Below are 12,739 nucleotides of genomic sequence, written 5' to 3'. Positions count from 1 at the left end.
GTTCATTATCTTGCAGAGATCGACAGTAAAAGTCACAATGGGCAATCTGAATCTCAGAATAGTGACAGCCTTTGGTTGAAACATCAAATGTGTCTGCAGAGTCCCAAAATTATTCCGAGAACTTCCCACTTTGAAAGTTGGTAAGTCAAAGTAAAGAAGAGAGCATTTATCCAGCTGTTCCCCTATGAGCCAGTCTGGGCATAACAAATGGGTCTTTTTTTAATGCAAGAATTCCAGCTAGTCCAGGAAACACGGTTTCCCCTCATGCGGTGGCCTAAGGATCTACACGCCGAGGAACCGGGGCTGTGAGAATCTGGGCTCTTTGAGGGCCACGCGGCCACCATGGCTGCCCGCGGCCCCAGAACGCCCGAGCCAGGCCTCTAGGTGGAACTGCACCTCCCGGGACACAGGACGGCCGCTGCGCCGGGGGACGCTCTGTGGGTCTCGCTTAAGCACATTAAGAAAAGATGGACGTGCGTGAGAACCTGGAATGTGACCTCCGGGTGTTCCACAAGAAGTCATTTTTGCCGGGGAGCACCTGCTGAAGCCGCGGAGCGTCTGCCAGAGGGAACAGCAGTCTCGGCTCTGCGCAGGCGCGGCCCCGCCCCCGGCGCGATCGCGGGACGGGGCGGGGGCGGGGCCGCAGCGTCCCAAAGGGTCTGCGCAGGCGCGGCCCCGCCTCCTGCGCGCTCGTCAGGGTCTGGTTAGCAGTGCCCCGCCGCGTGACCCCGCGAAGCCATGGCTGCCGTCAGGATCCTGTTGAGGTCGAGGTTGGCGGTGGCTTCCGCGTTAGCGCCGCTTTCCGAGCACATGCCCTTTCCCCGCGCAGCCCTGCACGGCTCCGCGCCGCGCCCCGGTGCCAGGGTCGCGCTGGTGAGTGGACTGCGGGGTCGAGGGACCGCCGCCCAGGCTCCGACCCTGCCCCCAGTTGCGCTCCCGCCGCCCGCGGACGTCCCCTCTCCCGCCCGCAGCCCCGGGGCATCCCCTCCTCGCCCTCCGCCCTCCGCCCCAGGGCGTCCCCTCTCTGTCCCCCTCCCGCCGCCCACGAGCGCCCCCTCCCCTCCTCTCCCGAGGCCGCCCTGCCCTGGCCAGCTCCCGCTCCTCTCGCAGGTGCTGTCTGGATGCGGAGTCTACGACGGGACCGAGATCCACGAGGCCTCTGCGTAAGCCCTCGGCGACAGCTGGTCCTCGACCTCTCCCCGAGCAGTTTGCTCCTTTTTTTGAACGTGTAGAGAAAGCTTGTGTTTCAAATACTCTTTCTCTGTTTAAAAAGGCAGAAACGAGTGGCAAACAAGGAGGAGACACTACAGGGAAAGTCTTAAAATACCACTTGTTAAACTGTCACTTCCAGCATTTCTCTTGGTGTTATTCAGAGCACAAACGTTTTGTAAACGTTGGGATCCCGCTTATGAGGGTTTTGCTAATGTTTATTCCGCATGGAGCTAATTTCCATCCATTCAGTTCTCAAAAGCACGATTTTAAGGGTCGTGTAGTATCCTGGGTTTTTTGTACGTAGGTCATTATTGTAAGGAGTCAGTTATTGCTATTGCTGAGTAGGTAGTGTTTTGATTTGTATTTTATTAGAAAGTTATTGTAACCATACTTCTTGTGTGGTTCAGAGTAAATTGGAGAGGAGAGTGTGAGGTGGTGGTGAGGAACGAGCTGGAGGCTGCCATGCCCACCCCATCTGGAGTTGGCACTAGACATGGAGTGAGTGTTGGAGAGACTGAGCTGGCAGGCAGCAGAGGGCCAGGAAGAGTTTCCTGATTTGGTCAGGGGGTGATGAAGAGCTATAAGGCGGGGAATGGCCAGGAGATAGCTTGAAACTTCCCAGGGGGACTGGCAAGGCTGTCTGGGTAACCTGGGTGGGTTACTTACAAGTAGCAGAACCCAAGTACCAGGGCCAGATCCTAACTGCCAGGTACTAACTGTGACGTGGGGCCGTTTACTACTTCATATCTGTTTCCTCCTCTGTGTAAGGGACAGTAAGAGCACCCACATCTGGGTAATATTAGTGAGCTAGTGCACGTTGGCATTTGGAATCGTGGCTAGCACAGGATGAGCCCTTGTAAATGTCAGCCATTGTCCCTCATGGAGGCTTCTGTTGATCTTGCGGAGAGGGAGTTCCTGTCGTACTGTGTGGTCTCCATGTCTCCACCCATGACAGGAAGGTTGGGGGAGGCTAGGAGTTGAAGTTACTCAGCAGTGACCAGAAGTCGTCATCCCCCTCATCCACCCCCAGGCATACTCTCTGAGCGTGTTGCCCACGCTGCTGCTGTTCGCAGAGGCAAATGTCCTGTAGGAGGTCAGACATGCCTGGGATGAAGGCAGACTGCTCAGCGCAGCCTGGGCTGATGCCAGCCAAATCACCAGCCCCTGCAAACCAGTTTGTGATTCCGACATAACGTACCACGTGACAGTGAATTGGAATCACGGGCATGTGTTGTTAGCAAGCCAACCATAACTTTTTGCAAAACAAGTGGAGTACTGACATATATGAGAGATTTACACCTGATGCTTAGCTAAAATCATTTTTTTGAAAGTGCGTAAACACAGATCTCCTGGATCGGGTATATTTTGAAGTGTTCTTTGTGGTTTTCTTCTGTTCAGAATACTGGTGCACCTGAGCCGTGGGGGGGCTGAAGTCCAGATCTTTGCCCCGGACATCCCTCAGATGCACGTGATTGACCACATCAAGGGGCAGCCTTCTGAAAATGAAACCAGGTGCGGGGATGGGGGTGGAAACTTACTGAGAACTTGCTGTTCCAGCACACACTCCAGCAGCACATCCCAAATCTGTATTCAAATGGTGTCCTTCAAAGCAGTCGTCCTCAGGCTGTTTTGGAAATTATGCTGCCTTGGCAGAATATCTCTTACCTTCCAGTACTGACCAAAGAGTGAAAATACCTATGGTGTTGCTTCCCACTAATAAAGATACTCATACCTTCATGTTGACCAAAGGAGGTGCTTCTTAGTTTGGTCACCCCTCTCATTCACCTGTCTAGGCTCCCAATATCTTTGAGCTAGTTTCTAGCAGCATTTCTGTTGTTGAGGCATGTGTGTTCTGGCCATGTCTGTCCTACTCTGACTGCAGAACAACAGCCCCCTGCAGGTTGTTTCCTATGTTTCCTCCAGCTGGGTACGGACAGTGAGAGGTGGGAGCTGGAGGTGGAGGGGGTGGGGGCAGAAGAAGCCACAGCTCTGTCTCTTGGGGGCTGCACTTCTCACCAGTTCGGACCCCTGTGGTTCCTTTCTCTGCCTAGGACGCTGGCTCCTGGTTCCTAAAACCTGCGCCTGGTCCCTCTCTCCTGTAAGCCTAGGGTGATAGCAGCTCCCTATTGAGCCCGACCCTTGGGTTGATGCATTCATCACGAATAGTGGCCTTTGAACTCCCCATCTATCCCATCAAACTGACCGAGCTGTCTGCTTTTGTACCTGGAGGTGGAGAGATTGTTTCCTGGTGTACCTGACTGGCACCAAAAGCTCAGAGGTGCCTATCTCAAGCACTCCAGCATAGATTTAGGAGAGCATTAAATCCCCATGTGTGTGAACATGCTCCCTTCTGGCTGAGAGCTGTGTGTAGAATGCATCCTCTGTGGACTTTGTCCCCTGATCCCACTCTCCCACCCTCCACCTGCACCTGAACTTTTTTCTTAGGCTCTGTGCTCTTTCCCAGAAACATCTTGACTGAGTCGGCAAGGATTGCCCGTGGCAAGATTGCGGACCTGGCCGCACTCAGCGCAGCCAACCACGATGCTGCCATCTTCCCCGGAGGCTTCGGGGCTGCCAAAAACCTGTACGTGTTTGAGTGTCGGGGTCTTGGGCTGCTTCCCACATGGAGCAGTAGAGGGGAGGAGGTGGTGACAGGAGCAGATGTTGGGGGTTTAGGGACCAAACCCCGTGCATGCCTGATGTCTGACTCAGAGCCAGTTATGCATGGGGCATGGGTAGCAGTTTAGCAAGACATGGGTTTTTTTCCACTTTCTTCTCTCGGAGCACTTCAGGTACCTGACAGCTGTCAGAGTGTGTCCAGGGCTCCCTGCTATCCAACCACCATGCTACTGGGTCTGGACACAGTGAATCAGTCTCTGAGCATTTACTCCTTGCAGGTACTGAGAGTATTTTGTAGAATCTTAACAGCATGAACAATTACTTGCTGTATTAGTCTGTTTCTGTTGCTTATAACAGAATACCCAAAACTGGGTAATTTATAAGGAAAATAAAACTTATTTCTTACAGTCTGGATGCTGAGAAGTCCAGGGCCTGGGGAACACATCTGGTGAAGGCCTTCTTCCTGTGGTGGCTCTGTATAGAGACCAGGGTGTCTTGTGGCGAGAATGAGCTGAGCAAGAGAGAGCTAACCTGCTCACTCACTCTCCTAATAAAGCCATCAGAGCCACACCCATTACTCCATGAATGGATCATGATCTAATCACCTCTTAAAGGCCCCATCTTTCAAACACCGTAATTGGATTTCTCACACTTTTAACACTGTTACCGTTGAGGTCTGGTTTCCGCCACGTGAGATTCTGGGGGACACATTCAAGCTATAGCACTTGCCTTATAAGGTGGTTTGGTTGGCATCCTAAAAGAAGGAAGGACGCTTTTCTTGCTTTGCTGTTTGGGTTGTTGCAGTAGTAACTGGAACATGAACTGAGGGATGTGACAAGCACCCTCCCAGTGGTGGTCTTTGGATTTTAGATCCTCTTTACATTCTCTGTAGTCCTTTCTCCTTCTCCTGCAGTTTTCTCTCTTGGTGCCGGCCTTAGTGTGTCCCTGCCTGAGAGGTGGGCACAGTGCTGCAAAGTCTTTACGGGTGTTTACCACACACTGTCATGGTCCAGAAAAACAGGAGGTGGCTCACACGCCCTGTAGGAGCAGGAGATTTTCCATCCAATAGGCTGTCCCCAGGAGCTGTGCAGCTGCGATCGTCTGTGCTCTGGGCCTCCCTCTCTCGCTCTTCTGCTGATGGCACTTCCCGGCCTCCTGGGGACCTTGCTCCCACACCCGTCCCCAGTCAGGCCCTGGCTGGTGGCCCCTGCCTTGCACTGCCAGCTGCTCGGCTGCTCTGCCTTCCCGACTTCCTTTGAAGGTTGCACTGACATCTCACCCTGCACTCAGTCTGGTGCTGCATTCCTCCTCCCTTTAGCCTCCTGAGTTCTCTGCGTCTCTGGGCACTGTCCACACTTTCCTGCTGTCCTGCATGCGCTGCCTCACTTCTTCCTGGGTTTTCCCTCCGCTCTCCCCAGCAAGCCTTCCCTTCTCCTGGTACTCTGTCCGTCCTTCTGTGTCTGGCAGCAGCCATCACATCCACACCTGGACTTTTTCTTACTCGATTTCCCTCTGCCTGCTGTGAGTCACATCACAGTATCTTGTGAATGTGTCAAGACCACTTCCCTGAGCTGGTCTCACCTTCCTTCAAAATCAGCAGCTTGACTATGGGTTTGGTAGATTTGGGGGAGGGGCAGGGCAGGCCTGGAGCTTCCAGTCACACGAGCTCTCGTCCATCCTTTCTCCCCATGAGGTCAGTTGACCAGCTGACCTTCATTCCACCCACAATGGCACAGCAACCTCCACCTGGCTGTCCACCCTGCTTTGGGCAAGCTGCTCCAGTGAGGTTACACCCTCCAGGCTCCCCTTTGCTGTGGCCCTCAGAATGCTGCTTCTGGCTTCCAGCCTAGTTTTCCCAGCTCCTTTCTCCTAGAAGCCCTGCCCCTGCCTCACATCCACTCCCTCTCCTGAAACCTGTGAGCCTTGTCGATGCACCTGAGCCCAGACTTGCAGTGGCACCCTGTGTCAGACAGCAGCACTTGGCCTCTTCTCCCGTGGCTTCCGCATAACATTGCCTTCTTCACAAGACTCCTGGCGAGAGATGGCAGAGAACATTCCACGTTAGCTGTGTTTATACTTTCGACAGGACCAGTGTTTCTTTCTTGGAAGGATGATCCACCTTACCTCTGACTGCTGACACCTTGCCTGATGGAGTGAAGGGGCAGTTGGAGGGTCTGTTAGGGGTCACATCTCCCAGTGTGGCCGATGATCCAGGTTTTGTTAACATAGAAGCACAAGTGTGAGGTGTGAGGAATTCTCTGTCTCAGCATTTGAGGAATTAATGGGCCTTAGAATCGATATGTGCATGTACCTGAGCTCATGTCCCTCTGGGGAAATTTCCATCTTCCTGGCCTCTGCTCCCATTCTTACATACCTTTCCAGAAGAAAGGGAGCCCTCCACACGCTGGCTCCTCCTGAGCCCATGTGACCGCTCAGCCAGTGGCTCCTCTGAGGTGGCTGCTGCTGTTACTAAGGTTTAGTGTATGCCCACAGCAATGGGATAATTGAGTGGTGACAGAAATTTATGGCAGGAATCCAGTTTCTATCCCACTGCTGACCCTAAACCCTCTTCCTGGTCACTGCTCCTAACTTTGTGTATATTCCAGAGAGATTCTGTGTATGTGGGTATGTTAAAAATTTAACCAAGTAGTAGTATCTTAAACACATTGTTTTGTGCTTTGTATTTTTCATGTAACAGTATAGTTTGGAGACAGTTCATGAACTGTTTTAACAATGGCATAGATTCCACTGGATAGATGAACTGTGATTCAGTTAACTAGTCCTTACTGATGGTCGCTCAGATGATTTCCAGTCTTTTTTATTTTTAAGTATTTTGGAAGTGTGACTGACACACCTGTATTTAAAGTGCATAATTTGCTAAATTTTGGCACGTGAAGGCACCCTATGAAACACCACATCAGGACAATGAACATTCGTCACCTCCAAAAGATTTCCAGTCCTTTGTAAACAATCCTGCAATAAAAACCCTAGAATAAAGGGATAAAATGTGTGTACATAAATAGAATAAGATAGAGTCCTAGAAGTGGAGTACTTGGCAAACAGGTGTACACAATTTTAGATTTGATGGGTGTTAGTACATTGCCTAATCCATGAACAGTACATGGAGACCTTCCTCGAGCACCTTTCAGCAGAGCTCAATCTTTATATACTGACGATGAGAAAGATGGTATCTTCTTTAAGTTTGCATTTCTTTCCTAGTTAGTGAAGCGAGTATCTTTCACTGTGTTTTTTCTGAGACTCCTTTTCCTGCCTGCTGTGATTTCCTGCTGCCCTTGATTTAGCGAGCAGTCTCTGAAGGGCTGCCAAGTGTGGGTCACAGGCTGGCCACAGCTTTGCTTGTGCCTTGTGTCCTTCCTCTCCCACCCTGCCTCGATGATCCCCCTTCCATGATTTCCATGTGACTGTAGGTTTAAAAAAAGAGGGAAAAAGTTATGTACGTAATTAAATGAGTCTCTGGAGCATCACATATATGTACACACATGGACACACATACATCATTCATTTCAATTGCTTAAGAGTTAGGGAAGCCATATACAGGAGCCCTGGGGATGGGGTAGCAAGCTCCCCAGGAAGCCAGCCTCCAGGTATGTAGCTGTCTGAGGAAAGCCTTTTCTGTCCTGGTAGGAGCACGTTTGCCGTAGATGGGAAAGACTGCAAAGTCAATAAAGATGTTGAGCGTGTCCTGAAGGAGTTCCACAGTGCTGGGAAGCCCATTGGGTATGTATGGCCAATGTGGGCCTGGTGGGTTGAGGGAGGATGGTGGACTGCAGCCTCTGGCTCTCAGCTGGCAGCTCCACTCTGAGCCATGTGGTCCTGAAAACCCTCTGCTCATTTTCTCCTTTTAACTAAGGGGGTTTCATGTGATTTCACAGGTGCCTTCTAGCTCCAAAAATTTCGTTGCCATATGGTCACATGAATTTCTTCTGGGGACTTAACAGGAAGGAGAGGGGATGCTCCACTCCCCTGGTCGAAGCCTTTGTAATTATTTCATCTTCCAGAGGGTCCCAAATCAGTCCTTTCTTGACCCCTGACCTCTACCAGCTGCCACCTTCTCAGTCAGTGTACCCCTTGGCCACAGTCCCCTGGTCTTCTGCTACCCCTGTCATCTCAGTGTGTGCACTGTCCCTGGCGCCTTTCTACTTTTGGCCACCCTCCCTTGCACGCAGAGCCATGCCTGATCACACTCCTTTGCCCCGTACATGTGGATTGGATCCTGCAGGTGGTGTGTGAGTGTCCTCTCTTGTTTGCACACCCAAACTCATTCATTGACACAACCCTGTTTATGTCATGGGTCACGGTCCTGGAAGCCAAATGTGCTGTCCACAGCCTGCAGCCTGATGATGGTCCAGTGACAGAGCCCAAGGTCAGCGTCGTCATACGTGATTTTCTCATAGCTCTGATTCCACGAACGTCTCAGTGGTTGCTCCTCAGTCATCCTTTAATATAGTGCCATTATTTGTCCATGTCTGTGAGCTGTAGTGTGGTGAACTGCACAATGTCAGAGTCTCACTGGGTTGGAGAAATTGGAGCAAAGCAGTGCACAGATTGAAAGAAGATTCACTAAGATGCACACTTCACGGGGTCCCAACCCACTATCTGATGACTGCTTACCACCATGTTCTTGGCAAACCAAAAAAGAACAAGGTGACGTTAGAATCCTCTGTCTGAGTGGGCCGTAGAGGCTGAAAAAATCCCTGCCAGCGATCACTGTTAATAACTGCCATCGTCATTCGCTTAAGGACCTGCCCAGACACCATTCAGGGATGTCCTGTGACAGTGCCTAGTGACATCTTAGAAAGTACACCTGTGTTCTCTCGGCGGAGGTTCAGCCAGGAGGTCCTGTAGCTCCTGCACCACCACCCAGATGAGGGCGCTGCACCCAGGAGCCCATCCTTGCTAGAGGGACATTGTGTGAGGGCGTGAGGGAGGAGCTGTTGGCCACTCCTTCCTAATGGAATCAAAATCACAAAAAAACAAGTAGGTGCCCCTTTGCTCCTGAATGTGTCCTAATTCATGTGAGCAGAGGCCTCGGCCGACTGGGATTCTGGATGTGCAAGCCCAGTTTTGTCCTTGCTGCTGTGCTCAGACCCGACGTGCCACAGCTTACTCCCTTCCGGCAGCTCTGTGTCGTGTTCTTAGCACACCTGTGTCCAGTCTGCCTCCTCTGGAGGATGGTGGTGTTCCTCTGGCATGCCCTCCCTTTCCAGGGCTGGGGGACTCAGACAGCTTGGCCAGCTCACTCCCACGTGGCCTCCCTGACATCAGCAGGAGAGTTCGGGGTGGGGGGCTGCAGCATGGCGGGCGTGTGGAGAGTGAGCTGAGGACACCTCAGCCTCAAGCCTTGAGCCACCTGGTGCCACTTCGACCACTTCCCATGGGTCACAGGCAGCCTAGGTTCAGGGGGAGTCGGGACCGACTCCACCTCTCAGAGCCACAGGCCCCCCCATAGCTGCTAGACCGTCTGCTCCCACTCGAGCTTCACTTCTGTCCTTCATGCCTGCCAGCCTTGTGTCCCCATGCACATGTCTACACTGATGCATCATCTTTTCTCCTTTCAGCTTGTGCTGCATCGCACCCGTCCTCGCTGCCAAAGTGCTCAAAGGCATCGAGGTCACTGTGGGCCATGAGCAGGAGGAAGGCGGCAAGTGGCCATATGCAGGCACGGCTGAGGCCATCAAGGCCCTGGGCGCCAAGCACTGTGTAAAGGGTGTGGCCATATCCTTTCTAGCCTCAAGGTCGAACTTGTCGTCTTCATTGTCCCCAAGATGGTGCAGGGTGCATTGGGGACACCTCTCTTCTGGCCCTTTAGGGCTGCCCTTGGCAGGTGGCCCCTTCAACTGGGAGCTGCACCTGCTGGTGTCTCTGGGGTTTCCCCAGTCCCTGGGGCCACATGCCTGGGGGAGCATGCTGCGTGATGCAGTGAATGTCTCTGCCTCTGAGCCAGCCTGCTGAGTATGCTCTGGGTGTTCATGGCACCCTCAGCTCATCCTGGACCTTGTGCTCATGAGTTGCTGCTCTCTGTTCCCGAGCTGCCATGGCTGGGGTGTGGAGATGGCCCTGTGCACGAGGAGGAGGGATGCGCCTGGTAGGGGAATGTGCGGGACCCCTGGGGACGACCCCTCACCAGGAGGGCTGGGAACTGCCTGCTAGTGCGGGGGGAGGGAAGGTGTGTACGAGCGTGGAGGATGTGCCAGCAAGGGCGTCCTACTTTATCTTGGTGGGAGTCTCTTGTGCGGGTGCATGTGGACAAGTGACCCTAGCTGGCCTCACCGCCTCGTTCCTTCCCATAAAGCTGGGACCTCAGTTCTGAAATGATGGAGCGTGGACCTGGACAGAGCTGAGTCTGGGGTGCTCCAAGAGCCTCAGGGAGATTCACGGATGGTCCTGCCTCCTGGTCTGCCTGGAGCCAGGAGAATTTCCACCTGGGCCAAATTCAGAGGACAGAGCAGTGTAGGGCACCAGCAGGTACTAGGCTAGAGCAGCAATCAGTGCCACTCTCCGGGGGTCTGTTTTGGAGGCTACAGCTATTGTAAAGGTGGCATTGTCTCTGGAGAGCCTCAGTTCAGTCGCAGGCAGTGTTGGGAGTAAATATCCCTTCCCATGGTGTTTCCTACTGGGCAGAGAGGGCAGCAGACCTGCAGTCGGGGCAGGGCCGGCGGGAAGGCTGGGAGGTGACTGGGCTTGGGGTGCAGGCCTGGGACAGGTGTCTGGCTAGTATGGAGATGAGGCCTCCACGTGGGTCTGTGTGACGGGGGAAGAGCTTGGGTAGCACAGGTTGAGATTGCACCTCGATCACCGCCCCACTCTCACAGTGGTGCAAGGACCCAGCCCCCTCAGGGTTAGTTCCTGATCCAGAAGATGGAGATGCTGCTGCCTTCCATGGGGGTCGTGGGGTCCTGGGCATCACGTGGCCAGCAGGTGCGTGGTGAGCATGGGTCCATGCACACCTAGAGTGATGTGCGTCGCTCGAGTTTCAAGAATACTGTAGGTTGGAAACTGGCTCCTCATTTAATTGAGTCGCAGGAATAGTCCAGAGTGGGGCCTGTCAGCACAGATTGCACCAAGGAAGAACTCCTCCAATCCACATTCCATGTGGAGTTAGAACCACCACGGGGCAGCTGGGGGTGGGCACGGCTGATGCTTTGGTGCTTTGCACCCAGAATCCCCTCTGGGCCTCGTCAGGTGGTGCTTTTTCCTTAACTTCTGCGCACGAAGCTCATGTGGACAAGAAAAACAAGGTGGTCACAACCCCAGCCTTCATGTGCGAGACAGAAATCCACCACATCCACGATGGGATCGGGGCCATGGTGCAGAAGGTGCTGGAACTCGCCAGAAAATGATGCCGACGGGAGGAACACCGCTTTTCCCCCTGGCATGGAATTGGCAGCCTGTTTTCCGTCCAGCTCAGAGTGTAGCAGGAATTTATTTTTCTGTTTAAATATGTAGGTTTTCTCTACCTAAGAGGGGAGCTCTGTGATGTTGGAGGGGGGGTCAGACATTTCATCCTTGGCTTGCTTAGCTTCCGTCACACAGAGAGGGAGGCACAGTCCACACACTGTGGGACAGTGCACCATTCATCCTCTGCCTCAAGGGAGCAGCAGTACCTTACCTCTCCTGTATGTGCCAGAGGTTAAAGGCTGAACCAGCTTTTTCAGCAATGGAATCAGGCAGAGAAATGCTGTTGTACAGTCTTAGATGCAGCTTAATGGTTTAGGATACTTAATTTTTGAGAGAAAAAAAAATCTTAAGTTTACAAATCTATCAGGAAATCAGAAATACCATGTTTATTGATAGTTAAAGAAAAATCCTCTAGTCCGAAGTAAATATGTGCTAATTGAAATAGGGGCATTTCTACAGCAGGCAGTCCCTTTAGCCATGGAGAATAAACTCCTTTCCAAGATGGAAATTCCTGACAGCTACATTTCAGGCCTTTAGTAACGTAACTGAGAGGAATGTAATTGAGGTTTCTTAGTTAATCTCAGTTCTCTTAATTAAGGGGAAATGGCAGATACTCTATGGTTGACCTGCTGGACAGCAGTTGTAGAGTTGATCCCAAGCTGTGGGGTTCTCAGGGAGCAGTAGCTCACAGGTGTGCAGAGAAGGGAGAATAAAGTATACTGACCTTTGCTGGCATTCAGCTGTGTGTGTGCGTGCCTTTGTTTGGCGATAGAATATTTCGGGTGGAAGTCTGGGCGTCTGTGCAAACCTCACCCCTTGTATTCTTTCCCCTTCTGGTCTGTCTTTGCCTTGACACAGGTCCCTGCCCTAGGTGGCAGTGGCTGCCGTAGTGTTTGGGGTTGGTTGGTTAAGAAAGTTGCTGTGAGTCAGTACACGTGACCATTTGGCTTGGTCCAGTTTGCACTTAATTGTGTCAGGTACAGGCCCCAGGCAAGAGCAAGGCTCACACTTGATCCCACAGGCATCCGCCACAGTGCCTCCCTGACCGTTGCAGGACCTAGCAGTGAGCATGGGAGGGCAGGCCCGTCAGCTCTCCCAGCCTCTCGCCTTAGCCAGCCTTGGCATTTCTGTGTATTCCTCCACGGATACTCGATTCTCTGGTGGTCTTTAGACCTCACAGGGCAGAGCCTGCTCCACAGGCCTGCCACACTGACCAGGTCACCCTGGTCTGATGCTGTTGAAGAGCCTTCCCAGGCCCATCTGAAGTCAGGTGCTGAGGTTTAGGTCTCCTTCCTCCCTTCCCCATAGCTTATGTATCGAAGCACTGTGTGTGTGTGTGTGTGTGTACACGTGTGTTTATACATGTGGGTATATATGCATGGGTGTGTGTGTGGATGGATGGAAAAATGCACAGATCACAAGCATATACTTTTGTGAGTTTCCACAAAGTGAATGCACTTGCAGAGCCACCACTTGGGTCTAGAAGTGA

At 52.5% G+C, this 12,739-nt stretch overlaps 1 protein-coding gene across 1 annotated transcript; it reads left to right on the top strand.

Annotated features, from left to right (window-relative positions):
- Positions 1-697: 697 nt before the first annotated feature.
- GATD3 (glutamine amidotransferase class 1 domain containing 3) lies at positions 698-11,989 on the top strand. Its single transcript, XM_063100414.1, has 7 exons — positions 698-873; positions 1,111-1,163; positions 2,611-2,724; positions 3,677-3,796; positions 7,477-7,569; positions 9,411-9,567; positions 11,064-11,989. Exons 1-7 carry the CDS (start codon positions 739-741, stop codon positions 11,190-11,192), a joined length of 801 nt encoding a protein of 266 aa, XP_062956484.1. The 5' UTR covers positions 698-738; the 3' UTR covers positions 11,193-11,989.
- The last annotated feature ends 750 nt before the right edge of the window (positions 11,990-12,739 follow it).

This window comes from Cynocephalus volans, chromosome 1, assembly GCF_027409185.1.
Source record: "Cynocephalus volans isolate mCynVol1 chromosome 1, mCynVol1.pri, whole genome shotgun sequence".
Taxonomy (NCBI): Eukaryota; Metazoa; Chordata; class Mammalia; order Dermoptera; family Cynocephalidae; genus Cynocephalus; species Cynocephalus volans.
Note: the sequence above shows the minus strand (reverse complement) of the source record. Positions and strands in the feature narration are given on the sequence as shown.

Excerpts from the sequence above, each read along its gene's own strand:
- GATD3 (XM_063100414.1), top strand. The coding sequence starts at position 739 with ATGGCTGCCGTCAGGATCCTGTTGAGGTCGAGGTTGGCGGTGGCTTCC. Across the intron at positions 1,164-2,610 it reads GAGATCCACGAGGCCTCTGC|AATACTGGTGCACCTGAGCC; the intron begins GTAAGCCCTCGG and ends TCTTCTGTTCAG. Across the intron at positions 2,725-3,676 it reads CCTTCTGAAAATGAAACCAG|AAACATCTTGACTGAGTCGG; the intron begins GTGCGGGGATGG and ends GCTCTTTCCCAG.